General features: G+C 44.0%; 1 protein-coding gene across 17 annotated transcripts in view; it reads right to left on the reverse strand.

Annotated features, from left to right (window-relative positions):
- The window catches only part of KDM6A (lysine demethylase 6A), a 155,554-nt gene extending 135,162 nt beyond the window's left edge, over positions 1-20,392 (reverse strand). For 8 of the 17 annotated variants that reach the window (XR_010825789.1, XM_066979786.1, XM_066979836.1 and 5 more), the window contains exons 1-2: positions 19,727-20,391; positions 19,412-19,475 (exon numbers count right to left, since the gene is read on the reverse strand). Coding sequence is in view for 16 of the 17 variants with exons in the window: in XM_066979786.1 (XP_066835887.1) it covers positions 19,412-19,475; positions 19,727-19,887 (225 nt within the window). In the remaining variant the exon portion in view is untranslated. Of the gene's footprint in view, positions 1-19,411; positions 19,476-19,726 lie in introns of all 17 variants that reach the window. The other 9 variants (XM_066979854.1, XM_066979847.1, XM_066979826.1 and 6 more) reach the window with 2 other exon arrangements.
- Positions 20,393-24,499: the final 4,107 nt, after the last annotated feature.

The raw sequence follows: 24,499 nt of genomic DNA on the forward strand, positions 1-24,499 counted from the left end.
AATGGAATGGGAGTTGAGACTCTGGATCACAGTTTCCTGCACTATTTTTGCACACAGTCCAACATGGTTTCATTTTTTCTGTGGGTCAGATGAAGCTCTACCTAAAATCCATTCTCACAGGTATTTAATAGTCCCAGAAACACAAGACACAAAATAATATTACAGATTTTTACCTCTGAAGTGCACTGCTCGGTGGCAGCCTATCATTATCTCTACAATTTGCAGTGACACGATAGTGGCCTTTGGACTGAATTTACAGTATTACTTTAGGTCCATCAGCTATAAATGAGGTGAGGACGTTACAACTTAGAAATACACCTATCGGCATGTCACAGGCACGTTTTGCAAAGGTAAACCTAGGGGGCATGCAGCTGTACAACTGTACGCAACCATACGAGATCCTGAACTTTGCAACAGTCATAAAAATCATCACAAACCTTAAGTACATTAATTATTGGATTACAATGCAACAAAGCAAGATGAGTATATGCTGCCAACACAAAGCAGATAAAGACAAAAAAAAGCATACGCAATTCTGGAATTCACCAGATGATAAATTTCCAAAGATAAAATGAGACAAGCATGCCAAGTCTGACCAACAGTCTATCCAGCCCAACACCCTGTCTCCATGTTCACTTCAACAGCACATGTACTAAAATAGCAATAATAAAAGATTAGCACAGCCTTTTCACGAATACACATTCTTGAATAAGAAACAAAGGGAAGAAGCCAGCACGTAACATTTTCTTTAATATTTTCCCAGGCTGCAGCAGTGTAAGTTCAGGAACTTCCTGCATGCAGGTGGTACAGCTGATGTTAACATCTCTTAATGGATTTTCCTTCCATTTTGTCCCACTGCTTTTTTAAACCATGTCCAATCATTTAACATCAACAACATACAGCGGCAAGCATTTCCTCTGATTAACTGCAAGGAACCATCTTCCTTCCATTTGTTCTGAGTCTGCTTTCTTGCAGTTTCACTCGCTGCTCCCAAGCTCTTGGGCTACAAGAGATGGAGAACAACCTATTCTGAAGGCAGAAATATCAGTAGCACCTCAGCACATCTATCTACAGGATTAAAAAAGGATTCTAAGATTCAGAAAACTAGGATCTTGCACAGCGTTTAAATGGAAGCAGAAGTGGCCAAAAAGCATTACTACTTTTAAGATGGGGACATTTCATAAATGTAATGAGATCCATGACAACTGCCTGCAACATGAAGGGATAGGCTTCAAAAGCAGCTGGAAACTCTCATGTAAACCTACATATTCTTTGTGTTCTCTCTAGAAGACTCTGCACAGGATTTCTGAAAGCAATTTCTATCTGAGTGTGACAGACCAATACCAATTACTTACTATAAAGAGCTAAACTGAAACAAGGGGCTTATGTCCTTCAGGCTCTTCTGGATTAAAGTCTTTGGGAAACCTTGGGTACAAGACTGAACTAACTTCTTAAGATTTTGAACTATGGCATCCCTACTGTCCAGAGAAGAGGCAAATACATTGTCTTTAAGTGGAGAGCGCTAACTGCAGACCCAAAAACCACAGACAATATTTGAAACCTGACCAGCCTCAACGATGTAAATACATGTGGGATTCAGTGTTTGGATTCTCTCTAGAGAATCTTGATTTAAAAATATTAATTAATGAAGAAATGCTTTTTTTAAAAAACAGATTTTTTTAAATTTATTAAGAACCAAGCCCACCTGTTGTGGTCTTTCAGATTATGTTTTGTTTTTAATTCCAGCATTACTTGAACAAGACAAGTACTAACACTGCAGGTATGTCAGTCTCTGCTAAAGTAACTGAAGCTTCCCGTCCTTATACAAACTAGCTTTGCTTTACACAAAGCTAACCGCTCTTCAAAGCTCATTTGTGAAACAATTTTCTCCTCAACTTGGAGAGAAATTTTAGTTTAGGAACACTCAAAAAAGAAAAATGAAGGAGTAAAAGAGCATGAACATTCACAGAATGTCATCACCATTACATGATCTGTGATGTGCTTCCAAAACTTTATGTAAAAACATCAAAAGTTTTTGAAGCAAAAAATGAAACAGCTATTCATAACTTTCTGTTAACAAGCAACTTACATTGAAGGAAAAAAAATATGAGATTGGATATTACTTTTTAAGTAACTTCCAATGTCTTTTGCCCGACACGCACTGCCACCCATAGCATGGTACCAAATGAATGAGCAGCTCTGATCTCAAGAGCTAACAAAATGCTACAAGAAAAACAGGCATTCAGGAATCACAGCAGTTACATTAGAAAGGATATTTTTTAAAGTTTTATAATGCTAGGCTTCCTTCTCAAGTTTTCTAAAAGCACTCTGTTCCAAGTAATTGTTCACAGCATTTTTTCCCCGAAGACATTCCCCCCACTTGCATTCAAATGGGTAGAAGCACGGAGCTTGCTTTCTGCTGCATCATTCGCCCAACTGGTAGGCTTCTAACTCTGGCTTACTTCTTTCCAAAATACATATAAATAGCCCCTATCACCTATTGTACTGAAGTGTTCTTAGTTCTCGAAAAAGTGTCTGACATTTTTTCTCTCCAAAATAGAGATGTTTTCAACAAGATCAGAAGCACTTGACAAATGAAGAAAGGGATCCAGCAAAATGCAGGGGGCAGTTGGATGCTGTTGTGATTTTTGTTCAGGACTCAGTACTGGATCAAGCAATTCACCCGTTTATTACCCGTTTTCATTAACCCAAGTCTGAATCTCCGTGCTATCTCTTGCAGATCACTGGAACAGTTTTTTAACGTCTGAGAAATGCTATTTTCAGCATTCACATCCTAATGCTGCTACTTGCTTTCACTATCAAAAAGCTATCGCCGTCTAAAGCTATACTTGTATCATGATCTATCTATAACGAAAGCTACAGATAGTGATAAACTTCATGCAAATAATGACAGTGATATCTGGAAAATGTAATATTCCTTTTAAACAAAAACTGTAGCTCTAGGTTAGTGAAACAGGTTTTAAGAGCGCCAAGCTAAGTATAAAACCACTAAGTGAAAAAACCTTCATCAATGAAATTTAACGCACAGTTGGTTAGCAAGTAGGATCTTGCATGAGGCCTTCCAGAACGATTAGAGCAACCAAATAACGTCCTGAAAACAGGAAATGCATGTAACCGCAGTCCTGTCCACAAAGATCTGACAACAGTTACTGGGAAGCAGCTACTAGTACTCTAGCTGCATAAGGGGTAGCTGTCCTCTACAGTCAAGGTATTAAGCAAAAAAAAAAAATATATGAGTTATGTTAGTTGTGATACAACACAAAGACTTTCCCTTGAGAGGTGTTGTCAGCCTGACTGCTGACATGATCAAATGAAAGAACACTTACGTGCCTCAAGAAAGCCACTATGATTTATTTAGCACTGCCATGCACAGGCAGAAGCAATGCTCAGGGACACCTAAGCCACTGTGACCATCAGCAGTTGCCTAAGACGAGGGTGACAAGCAACTCGCAAAGTTGGTGTAGGAGAGGTAAATCGCTGGGTATGTGGGAAAAAAAAAAAAGAAGTTCATGAAAAAGCAGAGCATACAGTCTTCCTGGTGGAAAGCAGCCTAAAACCTGAACCACAGGAATGCCACGGGCAGCTCCTCCTCAGCTGCAGACAGTAGGAAAATGAGCACGCACACGTTATAGGTGTGGAAAGGAGGGGATGTCACTCACTGAAGTCAGAGCTAAAGTTATGTCCATGGGTACAACAATTTCATTTCCCAGTTTCGAAAGCCTTGCTAGACCAGTCTGGAAGGACACAAAACACCACAGGGCAAAGTTAACTGCACAAACCAAGATTTTTGCTGTTAACACTAAATTTACAAGGGAGTGACAAAAGAAATAATCCTATTACAACAATCTAAGTATTCCAGAGAGACTGCATACAGCAAGGCTGTCACTAGGTAAAGGATATTATGTGATTCTCAAGTATCCCTCTCTCCCTCCCAAAAACTCTGCGATAGTTTCAACGGACTTATGAGTTGTGTATGCAACCCTCCCAAAGCTGTGCTTGAATCAAAACATTTCCAGAACTCATTTATAACCCCATGGCGCTCGCCAACTCCATGACCTTACAAGCCAGTTGCAACTAACTGGTCAGTTTGTACCTGACATACAGGTTTGCAGGTGTGGCAAGTATCACATACTGCTGTGCTACAATAGGAAGTTTGCAATTTAGTGCCACCTGAAGACAAAAAAAAAAAAAAAAAGAAGCCACTATGAGGTTTACTTCTTTGCCCCAGATCAGCATTACAAGCCTTCTCTATCCTGTGATCTCCTTCCTCCATCACACTGCCTGAAGGAAGCAAAAACCTTTCATATTTCATAGAAATACATGTAATAATGCACAATTAATGGGGAAATTTAAGTCCCAAACATGGGCTGCTTCCCAAAATCTTGGGAGACCCTCCCACCATTGGTTACAGTAGTTTTAAGCAAGTGAGAGAAGGTAAGCATGCATCTTCCCGATTTAATTATAGAGATCTCCCCACTACCCACAACCAGCTGTATCCCTCTGCCCTTTCTTCCCTCCTCCCATCCTAGTCAAACACTTTTATTACTTTTCATTCCAGAAAGTAAATGCAAATCCACTCCCAAGGCCTAGAACTAGTACAGGTAACAGCTCAGCTCACTGAGACGGCTCTGGGTAACGGTACCTGTATGGCCTCTGGAATGGTTCACACCTGCTCAGGAAGCTCACGCTTCATTCACTGAGGACACGGCGCGCAAGTCAGACCTCCACGAGCTCAGCCAGCACACTCCGGTCAGAAGCTGGACTCAGATCTTTGCAGGTCCGTTCCAACTGTCCATAGTGAAACCATCCTATTCTGGAAACTGGAGGCTTTTACATACTGCTCATATAAAAGCAGCTGACACTAAATTTAAGATATTTCCCCATAGATAACGCAGGCTACATGCACAGAAATAAACCACTAAGCACATGTTGCATCAAGAGAAAACAATGTTGAGGATTATTCGAGAATATGTGTATATTAAGAAGTGTTATTAGCACAATCAATTAGGTTTTTCTTGAGTATTTACTTGCCTTATTAGTTGAAAGGCATAGGAGTAGACTTAAAGAAGTGTGAAGAACTTAATTAGTAATATTGAAAATAAACACTGTTTCAAACTGTTTGTTTCTAAAATTAAAGAGTACGGGCCTTCCCCTTGCCCACACCCTTTCGCATTGCTACAGGCAGGCGTAAGACCCACACCTCGCACACCACAACACTTACGTGACAGAGGATTAGGCATGAAGAGAATTTAAGATTTCACGCCCCACAGAAGGGGCATGAAAAAAAATGAAACAGTTAACTTGCTGGAGAGGTTAAGGAGGCCAGCATCTCTTGTATAACGGAGCTTTAAGCTCTGACTGCTATTCACCAGCCAAAGAGAAGAGGACTTTGTATATACAGACCTACAGCTCCGTTCAGATGTGCAACTTCATGGGCACTTTTCTGCAGTAAATGCCAACTGGCAATGGAAACTCCACCTCTCGTTTCAGCTCAATCCCCTGAGCAAGCACTGTGCAATAGGGCTTCCCAACAGGCATCCCTCTCCCAAAGTTAAGGGAATCTTCCTTTAAGCTCTATAAAGAGACCCAACCAAAGGGTTAATCAAATGCCAAGATTTTGATACATACAAAGGAAGAAAACCCAACATTTATTTTTAATGTGCATTTCAATGAAAGACAACCCACCTTCACACTAAGAACCAAAATTATTCAGAAGCAGCACTTTAAACAGTGGGATCTGACTGTGGAAGGAGAGGCAATACCATGGTACCCGCCCCACTTGCTTAGGAACTCATTTCTTTAACTTCTAAACAAAATGGAAATTTCTTCTACTTAAATGACCTACCAGTTTAGCAAATATCAAGTTACATAAATATTGCATCATCTTAAAAACGTACCGGTTGTTTAATCATGTTCTTCTATCTGCAAATCTATATAACACTTGTCATTCTTCTTACACTGCAGATTTAATCCACAAAACTGCATTTTCCAATGTTTTGTCCAAACCAAGTTTAAAAAAAAAAAAGGAACCTACTAGCTTATAATCAAAATGTAGGCTGACACAGCAGTAGAAGAGTAAAGAATCTGCACACAAAAAAAATCAAATGCCAGAATATTATTTTAAAGTTCCTTTTTAAAATTGAAACCATGAAGTATTATAAAATGTAAAAGAAACACATATGATCATACAAATTTAACTGTCACTGCAGTTCTCACGTTTCTAAGCTTTTTTTAAAGGGCAGATTATAGAAATAACTGTGTTTAAAGATTAAAAATGTGAACTGTAGTTCTAAAATAAAAAGGATTATTTATCCTAGAAGAGTTTCATAACTGTGCAACCCAACATACATTAAAAACACATTTCTCTTACACACACTTTCAGACCATGATCCTGGCAGGGATATTTTACATGCATTAACTGGCAATCATATAACTTGCAGTGCACCTTTTATTAAGGCTCTAACAAATGTTTATTTCCTTAAAAGCTATCACTTCTGAATAGTTTTCATGTAGAGAATATTTTTGCATAACCATAGTCAAATCCTGTGCAATCGCTGTACAATAAGTAAGACATTACATAGCTTTTCTGGTCATTTGAGATAACAGGTAGCAAGATCACATTGGCCTGGGCTCTAAACTACATTACTTACAACAACGTTTAAGGTTGACTGGAATTCTTCATGCTGCAGAAAACATAGAAGATACTGAAAACTGAAATTAATACAAATAGCATCCCAACAGCAGACAGCCATAGCATCCCTACTTTAAAAATAATAATTAAAAAAAAATCAGTTCTGCTCTACCAAGTTCTGCCTGTTCGTACACCAGGGTAAGAGAAATCCATACACCTTGGCTCAACCTTCCAACCAGGGCAGCAGCAGAGAGCTCTTACTGTTTTTGATTCTGGTACTGCACGTCACAGTGCAATGATGTTAAAAGAGTAACTTCTACGTAGGTACTACCAAAGTAGAGAAAATGCCTGCACAGCTATAGCAACAGAGACTGCTGTCCAGCTGAGATCCAAGTATGCACGAAGATGTTATCCAGATTTGATAATACACTCATTTTAAAGCCGGGGTACCAATATGCAGAGGTACTAATAAATACTACTCTTCACTAATTTTATTATTATTTAGAAAAGAGAATCACTGGCAAACTAAGTGCTAAGCAAAATGTGATCTGCTTATGAGAACACAGAATTTTATCAGTTTCAGCAATGGCACAACAAAAATCTGGAAAGGTTCTCCCATGCTATAGAAAATTAGTGAAAATGAACTCATTAGAGCAGACGTGTTTTTCTACTTTCCAGCTGTCTGAAGCCTGACAGACATCAAGCCAGTCATTAATGAATTGCTTTGAATCAGTTTGTTCCATTTTTGAGTTTTGATTCTGGAAGTGAGAAAGCCCCCAAGGAAAAAGCTGTGAGATGACCTGTAGTAGAAATCTGGTTCCCTGTTTCAGTTGGTACATCTGCAGGTCTGCTTACCCACTCCTCGGGAGGTGGTTTCCTGGTGTTAGGAAATTCCTACCTATCTGTGCTGAGTAATGCCCCCAAAAAATGAGTTATAATGCACTGGAGCTAAGGCTTCACCATTAAGGAAACTGCAGTCTAATCTCATTAACTCATATTTTACAAGGTCTAGAAGAAATTAAAATAATCTACAAATGTCAACAAGCTTTCTCTACGGAAGATCTCTGCTGCTTGCCTGGACGATCTAAAATACCTGTTATCACTAAATACGGAAGTTGAAGCAGAGCGGTCAAACAAAACCCAAAGAGGGCTTTGGGGTGGGCTGTGAGACCTTCACGAGAAGCACGGAAGTCCTAAATCGCTCCTCAGTCCCACAGGTGTCACGCACTCCCTGAATCCGGAGAGCACATTGTACAAAATGACTATGCTTACCCACTCTCTCAGGAAGATCGCCTGCATCTAGAAATCACAATAAAAATCACCCCTTCTATCAGTCTCCGCATCTGAGTAGCAAATGCTGGTCTGAAGAGGAGGGCATAAGCTATTCCGTTCTTTCAAACTACCAAGGACTTAGATTAATTAGCAATTAAAAGTAAGTAGTACAAAAGATTCCTTTCTCACTGGATATAATGGAGTCATCGTTTTTCTCAGATTTTTGGCCACAATGCCAGCAAGCTCTAAATTCACAACCGGCATTACAGGAAAACATCCTACCACTCAAAAGCAAAAAACAAGCTGCCATTGGGGAAGAAAATCAACTAATAAGGAAAAATACAACTTGAGATGACAGCATTTTTACTGACAGGGAACAAGTAGATTGCAATATTCCTATTTCATCTTCTTCCTTACACAGTTCTGAATACACCTACATTCCCAGATTAACTGAAGATAACCGTCAAGATTAGTCATCACAGTCCTAACAACAATCCTACCCCTATCATGCACAATTATCTAAGGAATCCTTGAACAACCTTCCACAATTCCTCCAACTGTCCCAACTACATCTCTGCAATAGCTTTCTAAACCACAATGTAACTTCTGCTGTGCTTTCCATTTTCTTTAATGTAATATTTGTCTCCTTTCCACGTCTTGTTCAACCACTAATACTATTTTCAAATTATTCAGATCAAATAAACTTGAAAAGGTGCCTCATATTGACACTGTGCATGGAAAAAAAATCCCACTGTAACAGCGAATATGGACAGTGTATAACCAATCCCAGAAAACTGCCAAATCTAATAACTTCTTTAACATATGAAATTGTAGGTTAAGAGAGTGCATTTATGGTTAAAAATTAGACTTTTTGCTGCTCACTAGTTAACACAGACTTGCCTGTCATCTCATTTTATGTAGACACCAAAACTGCACTCTGCTCTGAGCATCTCATTGCAGAACCACAGACTGGTTTGGGTCAGAAGGGACCTTAAGGACCACCTGGTTCCACCCCCCTGCCATGGGCAGGGACACCTCCCACCAGACCAGGCTGCCCAAAGCCCCATCCAGCCTGGCCTTGAGCACCTCCAGGGATGAAGACATCTGAAACTTCAATCCTCTCTACATGTAACAAAAGAGGCATTAAAGCCATTTCAACTACTCACTTCCTCCATACAGTAATGACAGTTAAGGAAGCCTTCCATTACAATCCAAAAAGTTAACTCACAATTTACATTACACGTGCTCCTATGCTAAGAGCATATTTGAAGATTCTCATAAAGAGGCCAGAAGAGGCTGGCTCAGACACACATCCCTCTCATACCCTTTTTGTTTTCATACACTACTTTTTTTTTTTTTAATTTCACCAACTCTTAAGCACTGAAGAGAGGATTATGTAGTGTTCTGATCCAAAATTAGCTGAACAACAGTTTCTAACTAGAAAATTTTCAGAAATTATAGGAGTTACACTCACACCCTTCCCTTTGAACCGAGAAAGGGACAAATAAATAATAATTATCTTAAAAAGTAAACAAAAATAAAACAAAAGTTATGATTATTATTTTTTTAAAGCAGAGAGATCTTTAAGCCTGACCTACTAATCTTTTTAACAGGTAACACTTCAAATCAGATGGCCCTTCAATGAGTCTGAGTCTCTGGTCTTTGAAAATTTACAATGCACAAGTGTTAATGAAATCACAAATTCAAAGGCTTTGTTTTCCCAACAATTAAAGCCCAGAGAGGTTAGGAGAGTTTACAAACACACAGACAGCAACACATTTCTGTTCACCACGCCAAGGACTAAGAACACATGAAGTTTTCAGAAACGGTGTTTTTCGTTTGCCTTTAGCTACCTATCTGTAACACGTCCAGAAGCTCTTTTACAGTTGACCAACCAACGTATTCCATTTTTGTACTTCTTCATTCTTCCCAACCCCATTCCACTTTTTCTCTCCTATCAGAGGCTGCTTATGACATGCTTTCTGATGTTATGTAATGGATGTTTTCCATTTTCCTTATCCTCCCACCACGCCTTGTACTCCTTCTACGCTTTGGTGCATCCTGAAGATCAGCATCACTCTCCCTTACTCAAGCTTTCAAATTCCAAACTTAAAACTATTTCTTGCCCTTTTAACATATCCACCTACACCTTCCATACTTGCTCAGCTTTCTCCATCCTTCAAATCTAAAGGCAGCAAAGCATGACATGAGAACAGACACGTGACCGTTTCTTCTTGGCCTTCATATTCACCTCACGGAAAAAACAGAAGCAGCAGGTTTCTTAGCTCTTGCCCTCCTTAGGTGGTAAGGGGGGAAAAGGGGAGGCAGCAGCAGAAGATAAAGGCGCAGCTGATATTTCTGCAAAAGGAGCTGCTTTGTCTACCATACCTTAATTTAATTCACAAACTGGAGAAAGCAGAGGCATGACTGTATTCAGAACTGAGGGCATGTAACTTCTCAGGAGTTTTCACACTCTCCCCACACCCTCCTCAACTTCCTTACGCCTATTCTATTCCTGTTTACCCGGCTTTTAAAACCTTTTGAGGCAGGGAACAGCACCTAATAGCATAAATGCTACCTTAAGTTAGCAGTAACAGTTAGACGGTAGCCAGGACCAAGTTTCAGGTAGTTGCAGAAGAGACTAAATATAAATATCCTGTAATTTCTACTGCCTTTGCCACCACCACCACCCCATTTTGTCTGCATCACTTTGTCACCTATTTAACTCCTTGTTTTCCCCCCTCTTCCTGAACCTTCCTTTTCAACCTCTCTTCCAGGCCCTTTCTTTCACTGCAAACCTCCTGTTTTTATTGTAACATTATATTATTTTTGAGAAACCTTCCCAAAAGGCTTCTTCACTTCTCTCCTTCCCCAAAAGCAAACGGAGGCCTGATTTTCAGTAGGCAGGTTCAAATGCAATTTATGGAGCATGCAACCTGGATCCCTCAGCCCATTCAGAGCCACGTCCACAATGACATGAAACAGCTTCATAAAAAATATTCAGCTTTCTTCTACAGTCCTCATACATACATTCTGGCATTCTTTGCTGCTGCACCTATGTTCAGATCTGAAACCACCCCAGCTCTTGTAGTGGCAGACTAACTCCACAAAACACTAGATCTTCCTTTAAGAGAGGGTAATAAAGCCAGGCCAATGCACTCACTCCATCCTTCCCCTCCAAAAGGAACGTAACCCCAGTGACTTGTGCTTCCCTTAAGAAAATAAGAGACCAATCCTTTTGGCCTCAGCAAGTTTTACAAATATCCCTTCCAGAAACAGTGTCACACTAAGAGGGATGCATACCAGGTAGGCTCTCAAATCTCTCTTATTACAAAAACTATAAACTGTACTGGTTATTAAAACTAAGGAGTTTCCCATTTTTACTATTTTATTTTTTTAATTTAAATCTGAATCAGTTCTCCAGCCTGATTTACTGCACAGACCCCAGAAATGGTTTTACTACCATATATGAGAAGCAGCACAGGGAGAAAAACACACACAGACTACTTAAAATTCTGTTACCTACAGGAAAAAAGCATAAAACTAAAGCCTTAACTTCAATTCACTATTATCCCCTAAATTCTTGTGCAAGTAAGTTTTTAAATCATAAACCAGTGTTCGTGTAAAAAGTCAAAATGGCAAATCCAATGAAAGGAGCAATACTACAAAAAAAAAGATTTATTGGCTCCATTTTAAAAGCTGTTGCACTGGAACTTTTTACTAATGCTAAAAGTGATATCCTGAAATTGTTCAGAATTTTGAAATTCTTCAAATGCAACCAGAAACTTAATGAAAAGCATATCCACGAGTCAATCTGCTTCAGAACTTAGTAACCGATCTATATTGAAAAGTGAATCATAATCCTCAAAACACCACTGTGAGAAAAGGAAATGACTTACAGCCATTTTAACAAACAACAATTAATTTAACAACTTACCACAAAGGAAATTCACATGTAGATATATAGTGTTCTGCTTGTAATTCATAACACATTTAGTCACTCCTTTAAAAAAAACTCTTAATTACACAACTTAATTAAACAAGCTTCTTCCACAAATGCTATGCAGCGAATGCAAGAACCGTGGAGGCAGCTATTTCATCAGAACAGCTCTGCCGGCGATCCATGCACCCTTACACTCTAAAGTGAAAGTATCTGAGAAAGAGCATTCTTCAACTCCCAAATGCGCTGAAGGGACTTTTTATTCATTCACACTGTGCTCTATTTGCGCAGGGAACACTCCCCCAGCATTCTTTAGATACAGAAAATAGTATCTGGTATCAAGAATAATACCTGACCCACCCCACTCGCTGCAAAAACACGCTAGCTGACTTTAAAGATGTTCCATTCAACAAACTTTCTTAGGCTCGAATGCAAACTATCAAATGGCAGGCACACAGTACTTTTGACGGTGTCAACAGAACTAGTTTTGAAAGCAGGCTTTGAGCAGACTGGTTTTGAAAATAGGCTCTCCTCAAGAGGCATTACAACTACTAGGGTGAGTTCTTTATTACGCTTATCTGCAAACCAGTATCATATATAATAAAATATTTAACTCACTTCTCTTACTTTACAGGACTCCTCTGGTCTGACAAATTCAGATTAGACATTATCAAACACAGTTCCTTTCCTTCCTTACAACAAAAGTGTTCTGTAAGGTACCAAGATTATGCTTTCAGGTACTTCTATACAAATCCTGACAGCCTCTGTAGGGCTCCATACAGGCCCACGGAGCTGGGTATTGTCTTGTTTGTTTAACTACAAAGAAGTACTCCGCTACTGAACAGGATTAACATTGTTACCGCACGTAACAACGAGTCAACTGGTCCCTATAACGCTGCTTGAAGTTTAATGAGCACCGCTTCCATTTCTAATTGTGAAGATACATTATTGAAACATTACGTTTCAACACCATAGCTGGAGAACCTCACCAAGAAGGGAGATTGCAACAAACGTAGCTTACCTGAGTTGTACAGGTAAAACACAAGACAGGGCTGAACTAAGGGACTGAGAGACCAACACATGCACCTACCTACCCCTAAGCAGTCAGCGTGAGCGTGACAACAGATCAGCTTCTGGAATTATCCGAACAACTGCTGAAACCTGTCACCTTGCTCTGCAACGTGCTCACTTCAGACTCTCCACTCACCTGCTTAGCCCTCTTCTGCAGAAACTCATCTAACCCCTTTACGGCAGTAACTAGTTTTACATAACCATTTTAGTTTTCACAAATACACATTTATTTCCATTTCAATAGGTTGAAAGTATTGCCAAATCCCTCCCGTTACCCAAAAACCCTCTCAGTTGAGGGCCAAGAACAACGATATTTTTGTTCACTAACCATGATTAACCTGAAGCCTAATTCATGATTTTGTAAGGCTGGAAACCAAAGCTTAATTTCTCCACAGAACGTAAACTCGCCTAACTCCCAAGTGGGATAAAGAAAAAAAAAAGTAGGCCATGGCATTTAATTCTGGTACCAGGAAGTCTTGTAATAAACGTTAATCACTATAAAATCACTTCATAGCCATAAATATTTTCCATAACTCCCCTTAATTTTCTCTGACTGTAGAAACGTTAAAGAAAACAAATGGCTCTAAAAGCAGAGTTGCCCAAGTATCAAACATCTACTCTTTTCTAAAATGGTATATAGAACAAACACACGGTACACTTTTCAGATGATGCTTTCAACACTAACTTCAGAAGATATTAACACAGTATTTCTCTCTTCTTCTTCATCCCTACTGTTTGCCATGTCTATTTAACAATTAAGGCAGTAGAGCATGAGTTGTCTTAATTCTATAAATATGTCGCTTAAAGAAACGTACCGCTTCAGCCTCCACAGACTAGGTAGACGAGTACTTAGAAGCTGCCATATGTAGCAACATTTATTCCATAAAAAACATGGAAAGACAATATAACAAAGAAAAATCTTACACTGTATTCCCTAATAATAGTCTCCTGACAGAGAACATAAAGCTTACTGAGATGCAAAGACCAGTATTCTGGTTTCCCTGCAATCTTAACTGCGCTTCTACAAAATCATGTTATTTGAGGAGATCAGGTCCCTGCTTACCTTTTCATTAATATATTAAAATGACAACAGTAAAATTTTACCTTCACCAATTTTTTCCTTGCCTTCAGGAAGTAGTCACAACCCTGCACTTTAAACTTAAGTAAAACCCAAAACATTCAAAAATTGAAGTTTTAAGTAATAAAAAACATTATTTTAAAGAAATACGCCTTAAACACCAGCTTTGAGAAGTATGAAAACATTCAGAGTAGCTCATACTTGAGCAAAAAGTACTGTGCAATGTCCATATATAAATATATATAAAGAGTTATTTTTAATACCAGATGCAATACAAATGTTGCAAGCATATAATTAAGCCTTTAAGTACCAAGATAGATAAATATCATATAGGCTGTTTTAAAATATTGCAATTTCAAAGTATAAACATGGTACAACCATGAACTGTAGAATGTGTCATCCGTTACCTTAATTGGATCCTAAAAAAAACCCCACCATATTAGCATAAAGCACAAGCAGCATGCAGAGAAATACTGATCTTTAAAATCTGTACATCATTCCCAGCTATCCAATAGTCACAGTTACAATTTTTACTTCAAATCTTTCAACTTCCAGACACCCTCAGGAGGGGGCTACAAAACCAGTTTCACCCGTAACAGGATTTACAAAACGTTAACCAACTCCAACTTGTTCCACATTAATAGCCAGTATGCTAGATAAGCAAATAAAAAATGCAGAATGCATTAAAAAAATAAAAATAAAACATAGGAACAGCTGAGATACAAATTTACAGAAACTGGAAAGGCTTCCCACTTCCTGGAATGGCTTACAAATGCCTCATGGTACCAATTCCCAGTTTCTCAATTCCCAACACTGCCATTATGTGAGGCTAACACTATAATTACTTTTAAAGCATTTTTTCTTGGTTTTGATGAAAATAAATTAAGCCAAAATGTTTCCAAAGTTATTAAATTAAAAAAAAAAAGACTTTACTACACCTAGACTAATCTGTTAAAATGTTTTCCTGCATAATTGTTTTTCAAGCAGCCTGTTACAATTAAAACTGAGGATATTTAATTATAGATTAGTAGAAAATTAATGTCAACACCAAAGAGACAAAGTCACTATATACTAATGCACACTGTCCAGAACTATTTTTAAACAAGTAACACCTACAATTACAACGAAGGTGAAAGAATATTGTCTCTGTATGCTTATTTTGTATGCTAAATAAAAGCACAGATGATCGCTTTGTAAATTTTGTCAACACGCGTGGCCTCTGCACAAAGAAAACATGATTTTTAAAAATCAGCTGCAAAACAAAAGGTCCACAAAACCACAAAAGGTAACAGAGACCTAAAACTGGTATATTACAACAAACTACTTCATCTCTCTTTGTATCGACTTCAACATCAATACTGTTAAATGGAAACATGCTTCAAATTTTGTCCACAGAATATGACAAACTGATTAAGCTCAATGAATAGGAATTACCAAACATCTTAAATCCAATAAATTAGACCAGCTACATCAACCTAAATCTGTATAGGAGCCAAATAATTATAGCTTATGAAACAAAGATTTGTCACTGAAAAAGAGTCCACTTTGGCAAAACAACAGAATTAAAAAAAAAAATAAAGGAATAAAGAGGAAAAGGAAACTGCAGTTCACTTCCAAAACATCATATGCCCCCCCAGGTAATTTTCAGGTCCACCTCCCATGAGAACAAACATCTTTCTGGGAGAAAGAGACATCAGGATACCAGCAGGGTTTTTTTTTTTTTTTTTTTTTTTTTTTGCTCCTTCACATCTTGTCAACTATAGAAGTGCAACTGCATGCACTTTCGCCTAAACGAGACCAGCTACATTGGATTTTCAGCATTTCAACTGCCTTGAAAGGAGATGTCTCTTTCAATTTCCCCTCTTTTCTGCCCCAAAACCACAGTAGCTGCAAAGTATTATTTTCAAGCTCTTTTCCTGCAAAACAAACAATTTTTGACAACAGCAAATTCTATTTCTTTGTCACAAATACTAGCAGCGTGTACACAATTACATAAAAGTTTGATTTTTTTACTGGCTTATCACACATCCAATACGTGGAGCAACAACACAGTACTGCTGACCTTTACTCAGTATCTTCAATACTCCCCATAAATATTGTATAGATCTGATGTCATATCTGCTCTTTTCATTTGTTACACCCAGCAGCAGAACCCAGTTTAGTTCATTCTACTACGGTCAGATATCCTACAAAGTGAAACTACCAAAAACCGGGACTCTGGTCCAGATCTGGAGCATGAACAAAACCCACAACTACATTAAAGCTCCGGACAAGAAGCTTCCTCCATCCCTGGAAGAGATCCCGGATTTCTTACTGTTCAACCCTGCCAGGGTGTGGCTTCACGAAGCCAGAGGTCCCCCCGCTCAGGCTCCACGCGATCTCCTGCTTGGCCTGGAGGAGCTTCAGCCAACGCGCCGCCTCCTGCTAAGCAACCCCCCTAAAAACTGGAGCAGCACCTCATGGTGTTGAGGCACCGAACCCGAGCCCATGCCAGAGCCCTGCTGCTTGCACAAGGGCTGGGGCAGAGAAAGGAGAGGTTCCCCGGACACTGGCAGCCCAGGTCTCCACCTCCCCCTGCCAGTCCCCGGGGACACACGCGCTGCTCCCACCACCCTGACCGCAGGGAATGCGGCCGGGCATCACAGCAGCCCCCCCCCTTTCCAGAGGGTTCCACAGCAGATGCGTTGCTCCCGCCTTGCGGGAAGCCCCGACACACTTTTGCCTTTGTGGAGGATTCCTCCAGAAACATGGCTCCACGGCTTTCCTTACCTGCTAGCCTTCCACATAAATCTCACGTTACTTTACAATGCACCGGCTTGTACATTCTTAAATCACTCAGTTAGGATTTCATAATTATGGAGCCCAGGGTCTTTGTTAGCTGTTGTTGCTCCATGCACAAAAGGAAAGATTTCATTACTATCACTGCAAAACCTACTCATTAAATGTACACATGTACGTCCACACTTTCTGCAATAAAAATGACCGTTACGTGAAATTTAAATGGTCTGCTAGAATAACTACTCTAAACCCTCCCTTGCGGAGTAGATTTTACAGAACCTATAAAGCTTCACAAACGCAAAAAAAAAAATGAATTGTGTGAGTAACAAGCATCTTAAAAATAACAACTTTTTACTTATCGATAACAGTACTTGAAGCACGTGTGTTCCCAAAAAGGAAAAGGCACAAACAAAACTGCATCTGGTTCAAGCCATGAAATTCCTCTGAAACATCTTTGCACTGAACAGTAACATTTTAATCTACTTCCTCAACAATCTACTTTTTTCTCAGTGACATGTTTTACAAAGAGCATGCTTCCTAAGTTAGCATGCAATTCATAAATGTCCAAAACACTGTCAGAAAACCAAAGTGGAATATCAAAATAAAAAAAAAAAAGTATTTGCTCTATGGAGTCATACATTGATGCAGTAAGAGAAGATTCGACAGTATTTCCATAAACGTACTTCAAAAATATCAAAAAGCTGCACAACTTCATTGACCTGACACAGACTGTAAATACTAAAACTGTAACTGACTGACATAAAAAAAAATAAAGGCATCAAATGCAAGAAAGAACTCAAAATCCAACGTGATGAACTGCTGCCCACTTTCCTTGATTTTACAGTATGCAAAATACAACTTAACCTAGTGATGTTATGTGACAGAATCTAATTGATACGGTACTTTTATTTTCGACCTGGCCTCCTTAAGCTCTATCCCATACGGTTCTCTGTAACGCTCCCGATAGCCCCAGCAGCACTCACCCAGCAACCTGAGCTCTAGTCTACTAAACAGTTAATGGACGTTATTTAACTGGTCTGACGTGTCACTCCCCTACCTTTTTATCTGGAAAAATACTTTAGTAGCTAACTCCAAAAATCAAAACGAAATAGAAAGGCTTGTTTTGTTTTCGTTTTTTTAATATAAGCACAAAGAAAAGTGTACTTGCTTTTTGTCCCGTCCCTCCCCCCACGTCCTGACATTGAGCTTTTCGAATTACGCCAGAAATAAACATCCAAGCACGAGTGAGGGCCTAAGCCACCGAACGCAACGCAGTATGGAGCTGGGGCTCAACCAAGCAAAAAAAAAAAAAAAAAGGAGGGGGGGGGCGAGGAAAAATATCTCCACGTGAAAATATCAGCGCAGAGCCCAAGCACAACAATACAATAGGCTGAACAAAGTGTCAAACGCGGAGCTCCTGACAGGAACAAGTCGGAAAGCGGGACCCAGAGGAACAGAGCCCCCTGCTTCGGCCGTGTGGTGCTTTCAGAGCCCCTATTTTTTTTTTTTTTTCCCCCCTGCTGCACGAGCGTTTTCTTCTAGCGCAGGCTCCAGATCCAACTCGCAGATACTCAGCCTCGCACAGCCTTTGTCGGCAGCTCGCGGCCCGGCAGCCTGAACGTGCTACAGGTTGATAAGGACGACGCCAGCTCCGCGGACGCCGGGGGAGCAGCCGGAGCCAAGTCGCGAGGAGCAGCCGGGAGTTTCCCTCGGTGCTCACCGGGGGGACGGGGACGGGGGGACGGGCTCCGCGCTCGGGGCGAGGCGCCTCCGTCCCCGCTGTTTGTTTCGTGTTTACCTCCCCCCCCCCCCCCCCCCCTTCCCTTTCTCCTCCCTGTCCGGCCATCTTGGGCCGACGGGAGCAGCCATTACTTAACTCAATGACAGGGCCCGCAACTTTTCGCACAGCCCGACGCCTCCCCCGCTCCCCGACGAGCCGGGACAGCGGGGCGCGGGGAGGGAAGGAGGAGAGCGGGGGGGGGGGGGGGGGAACGCAGCTCCCGCGGAGCAGCCCGCACGTCTCCCAACACACCGCTCCTCCGCCGGGCCCGGGAGCGGCCGGGACCGTCCCCGTGGCCGCCCCCCCCCTCCCCCCCGCTCCCGGTGTCCCCACACGGTTCCCTCCTCGCTGCCTCCCCCCCCCCCCCCCCCCTGTGAGGCGCAACGGCCGGCGGGCAGCGCGCGCGCCGCCAACGGCCCCCGCCGCGCGGGGCCAAAATCACGAGGGAGGCCCCGGGGAGAGGCCAACGTCAGCAGCGCCTCGCGCGCGCCCTCCCCCCGCCGCCGCCTCCTCCTCCTCCTCCTCCTCCCCCCCTCTCACCGCCTCCCCCCACCACCACCCCCCGCCGCCCCCGCGCCCCCTCCCCCGGCTCTCTCCGGCCCGGGGGGCAGGACGAGCCCCGCCGGGACGCGGCTCCCCCCCCTGACGGAGGGGGGGGGGGGGGGGGCGCTGCGGATGTGGCGGTGCCCCGCGCACACGCAGCCTCGCCCGGGCCCGGTGCACACGCACTCACACTCGCGCACACACTCGGGGGAGCGGCCCGCTCCCTCCCCTCCCCCCCCCCGCGTTCACCCCCCCCCCCCCCCCCAAGGCGGTCTCCACATCCATCCCCGCTCGTACCTTTAACAGCAAGGCCTTCGTTCTGGCGCCATCTTCATGAAGCCTCAGAAAGCCGAAGAGGCGGCTGCGGGAGGGGAGAGGAGAGGAGCGAGGCGTTAGCGACACACGGAGACACGGGCACCCCCCCGCCCCCCCCCCCCTCCCGCAGCCCAGCGCCGAGGCACGGCGCGGCCTCGGGGCCGGCCGCACACACGCACCGCCGAGCCGCGGGCACGGGACGGGCAGAGAGAGGAGAGGAGCGGGGGTGGGGGGGGGGGGGGAGCGCGGGCCGAGCCGGGACGCGGAGGCGGCCGGGGCGGCGTGGGGAGCGGGTACCTGTCGAGGCCGGCGAGGGCTTCCCTCTCGTCGGCTGTCAAGCTGGCGAAGTCCTCCTCGCTCTGCCCGCTCGCTTTCCCCGCCGCCATTTTCTTTTCCTCATCACCGAAAGGAGCAGCAGAGGCGGCGGCGGCGGCGAGCGACACTCCGCACGATTTCATGGAAACGCAGCGTAATTAAAACCGCCGATCGCAGGCGCTTTCCCCCCCCCCCCCACCGCCACCCCTACCCCTCCTCCTCTTCCTCCTCCTCCTCCTCCTCTCTCGCGAGCCCCCCGACACCCCCCAGCGCCGGGCGGGGCGGGGTGCCCGACACACGCACACGCACCACAACTTTTATTACAACAACAACAGCCGGCAGGGAGGGGGAGGGAGGGAGGGAGGGAGGGAGGGGAGAGGGAGGGAGGCGGGGGGAAGCCCCGCTGCTCGGAGGAGGGAGGGAGGAGGGAGGGAGGGAGGAGGGGGAGGGAGCCCCAGCGCCGGAGGCCAGGAGGAGGCGGAGGCAGCGGACGAGCGGCCCAGCCGTGTTTACATCGCCGCCGCCCCGGCCTAGGCGGCGGGGAAAGGGAACGGGGCCGAACCGTGCCGCCCCCGGGCCGCCCCGGCGAAGTTGTGCGGCCGCGGCCCAAAGTTGCGCTAATTGTGGCACCGCGCCGCCACCGCCGGCACCTACACCCCCCCCCGCCCCGCCCCGGGCCCACGCGGCCAATCGCCGCCTCCGCGGCGCTGCACGTGACCTTTGTTGACTTACGTCAGTCATAGCGCTCCGCCGCCGCCGCCGCGATACGGATCGGTGGCCGCTCGCCGCCAGCCCCCCTCGCCTCATTGGCTGGCGGCTGCGGGAGGGGGCGGGCCCGCGGGTATCTGCGGCTCGCGAGAGGGCGAGCGGGCTGTCAATCAGAGGAGTGCACCTTTAAAAGCGGAGGACGAGTAGGAGGGGGCTTTCGGGAGCGAGGCGGGAGGAGTTGCGTAACGGGGGCTACGGGCTGGGGGCGCGCACGGCGCGGAGGGAGCGGCCGGAGCGGCCCTCGCTATCGCCCCGGGGCCCCGCTAACGCCTGAGGGGTGGGGGCCGCACCGTGCTGCGCTCTCGTTTGGCTCGGCGGCGGGGCGTGGCCGCCTTGGCACAGGCGGCCGATAATGGCTTCCCGGAGCGGGGAGCACGGCGCTGCCTCCGGGCGGCAGCGGGCAGAGGAAGGGCGCCTCAGCCCGGCCGCGGCCGCCCCCCGTGGCGCGGCGGGGCGGGGACTCTTCCCCTGCCGCCCCTTCCCGCCGGCTGGGGAGGGACAGAGGGGTGGCGGCCGTTGGTCGGCCGCCGCCCCGCCAACGGACGAGCGCGTGGCGAGGCGCGCAGCGCGCGCGGACGGCGGGGGGCGGGGCCTGGGGGGGGCGGCTCTGCCTCGCGCCGCCCCTCCGCGGGCCTCCGTGACAGGTGGAGCGGCGCCCGCCGGCCGTCACGTGACGGGGGGGGGGGTGCGCCGCCCGTTGGGCTTCCTCCCCTCAGAGGAGGGCCTGCCCGTTTAACGGCTGCCCGCCGTGCTTCGGCACGGCTATCAGCTGCCCTCCGGAACTGGGTCAATAAGGTCTAAGGGCGAGCTACGCAGAGGATATTCAGTCACAGCGCTGATCCCGTGTTTTTTTTCCCGTTCAGACTTATGAGTGTACCAGGTGAAGTTCACATCAGTAATGCTTTCGAAGTGGCTCCTCAGATGTTTTCTGATATCATGGAGCAAAGACACTTGAAGAAGTGTGTTGAGTCTTGCATGACTTCCCAGCATGCTGACTGATGATCTGGTCAAGACAAGGCCTTGAATAGCGCAAAAGACTCCAATGAATGTGTCTGTGCTCACTCTAAAAGCAAAATCATGTATGCTATTCTTTCTGATGCAAATGCAGGTAGAACAAAAAGCGACCTGAGTTTAGAACGGTTCCGTATCTTCATAAAATAGCCAGTAGCCAGTGGTTAGAGTATCGATGCAAGAGGCGAGGGATTGTGTTTAAAGCACTCTTACTTGAGATTGGACTCCAGATAAAGAGTGAGTTACTCTTTTTTTTGGAATGGGTCCTATCCTGGTAATAGTGAAAATATTAATAAAGTTATGATTAAACATCTATCTCCAGTGTTTTACACAGCTTCTCCGTCACATATTTTCTCAGCAGAGTCCTGTATCTGTTAAATATTAGTTAATTTGTTAGGTTTTTAGTGTTGTTTGAATTCCAACATCATCTGTGAGTCTTCAGAACCACTTTGCTGCCTTCGGTGTGGGAGTTGTGGACGGATAAAGCTCTGGGACTGAGTAGTGCTCTTTGGGTCCCGCTTCCTTGTGCATCCTCGCATCCGCTTACACTTCCACGCAATTTCTTTGAGTGTTGCTATTTGCTGTGTCCAGTGTTGCTTTGTCATGCTCAAGGCTTGTCCAATCTGTTCAGCTGCAGACCAGTTTGCCAAAGAGCTCTGTGTTCCAAGTTGGCATTTGGCAGCCTTGTCGTTCTCTGCAGCTGGAAATTGAGATGCAGGCTTGATGCTCGTTGATACTGCTTGCAAAGTAATGTTAGGTACAGCAAGTGTGAATTCTAGAACTCTCTGTAAAACCAAACACCCATTGCTGGATGTCCTGCTGAGCTGAAAGGCGACTCTTAAAATCGCTGCACAGAGGTTGATAGGGAAGAAGGATTTAGCATCGACGCTGGGATTTGAGCTGCCATCTCACTTGATGTCAAGGGTAGTTCTGCTATCTCAGACATCCAGGTTCATTGGTAAATAGGACAAGCACACAGGTAGGAACTCAATCTCAGGCAAATAACTTCGTGGAGCACGGAAAAGGGGAAGGGTGACCTCCCCCCGATCTACTTTTTCTAATCATTACTGTTCATTACCATCAACTCCAGCAGTCAAGTGCTTACCTTGCCGTAGTCAACTAAAGGAGGAGCTGTTCAGAGATGGCGCTGATCCTACCAGGATTTTTTCATAAGCAAGAGTCCAGTAGTCTGACAAATGTTCGCCACAAAAATTCGTTGTAATTCCTGATAGAAACTCCTGACCAGGGGCTTGTTTGCTATCATAAATGCTGTCCAGCGTCAGGATTGCTCCTTCTGGCAATGCACAAAGCTCCCTGCTGCAAGTCATGAGGCCTGATCTCTTTTTGTCCTGTGTCAAGGACATCTGGGACAAGACGAAGCGTAAGTTCTGACTGATGGAGAATGGAGGAACTGCTCTCCCTGTTTTCTTTTGACGTGGTCTTGAGGTTCTTCCTGGACAAAGCAGCCATCGCTGACTCACTTTCTCAAAACCACGTTCTTTGCTGGATAAATCTGGTTTCATTTTCTGTGTCCATAGAGCTCTTGCTCTCCAGAAGGGCAGGGGTTCTCTGCAATACTTCAGTGGTTTTACAAAGTGTATTAAAAAGACACATTTGCTCCATGTAGACCATCTGGATCACAGTGTTTGTCCATGGGTGTCTCCCTTCCTCTGAGTATCTGACCCCATCTCAGATACATTCTCTGGCAACTTCAGATACATGCTTATTTCTAAGAAAACCACTTAACGGAACATACTGATTGTTACTCACACACTTAGTGTGACTTCCAAGTCAGGTAACAAATTGGAACAAAATTTCAAGCTCTATTAGATACAGCTGAAATGTCACGTTCTCCCATAGCCCGAGACACGGCTGCCGCTCACCTACAGCAAGACACATGATTTCAGCCCCTGGAAATACTATGGTGCTTAGAGTTATTATATAGGTTCAAGTTGACCTTTCTTCCCTGCTTTTCGCAGTTCTTTGCAGCTCCTAGGATAGTGAGGGTAACAGCTACCTCGTTGTAATGTTGTGTGGGAATATGAAGAAGCACAGGATGCGTGTGTGACCTCTACTGACATTGCTTTCAAAGAAAAAAAAAAAAAAAAAGGTCATTCAGGTGTGGAGTCAACATTATGCTTGTAAGAGCCCAGAGGACCTCTAGCTCTAAGGCAACTCCTTTTTTCCTTTTTGCAGTTCCCTGGGAGGACGGTGACAAGACAGCAGCAATCTCAGATGCGTGTGGCAGGGTATGCATGGTGAAAAACAGCGAGGAGAGAAAGAAAGCTAACCAGAAGAAGCCTCAAGATGCCATTTTGTGTCTTATAAAATATAAATCCAACACTCATGTTATTGCTACCTTGCCAGATTTTAGTTGAGCTGCCTGAAATATGTGACTACTGGGCATATGAGGGAAAGCAGCATAAACTGATATGACCTGACAATAGGTTAGTCAGGGGAGAAGACAGTCTCTTTTATTTACCCTTCCATATTCATTAGTAGGTTTTTTTTTGGTATCTTTTTTCTTAGCTGCTTTTTACTTCATTCACCCCAGTGTAAAGTCAGGCCAAGCTGTTAGACTCAAGTTACTAAATTACATTCTTGAAATCAGGAATATAAAATAAAATAAAAATAAAATTAAAAAAAAAAAAGCCATACTTCATGTTTGTGTTTTAGCAGGAATTCACTCATTGTCTACACGTTCGCAATAAAATGATCAATTTGCATGTTCCCTGTACTACCTTCCTTCAGGCTCTGATGAGAGTGGTGCGTGATTATCCATGTTACATTTCGATGGTAGATGGTGGTTAAGAAAGCAGGGGAAATGGATATAAAACACTTTTTTTTCCCTCCAAAATGCACACCAAAAGAATTTTCACTGTCTGTAAGAAATATATCTATATATGTGCAGAAATAATTACTGAAACTAGAAAATGTTTAAGAGCAATTTCTTCATCAACATAGTGGTAAAGAATA

Source organism: Anser cygnoides, chromosome 1, assembly GCF_040182565.1.
Source record: "Anser cygnoides isolate HZ-2024a breed goose chromosome 1, Taihu_goose_T2T_genome, whole genome shotgun sequence".
Taxonomy (NCBI): domain Eukaryota; kingdom Metazoa; phylum Chordata; class Aves; order Anseriformes; family Anatidae; genus Anser; species Anser cygnoides.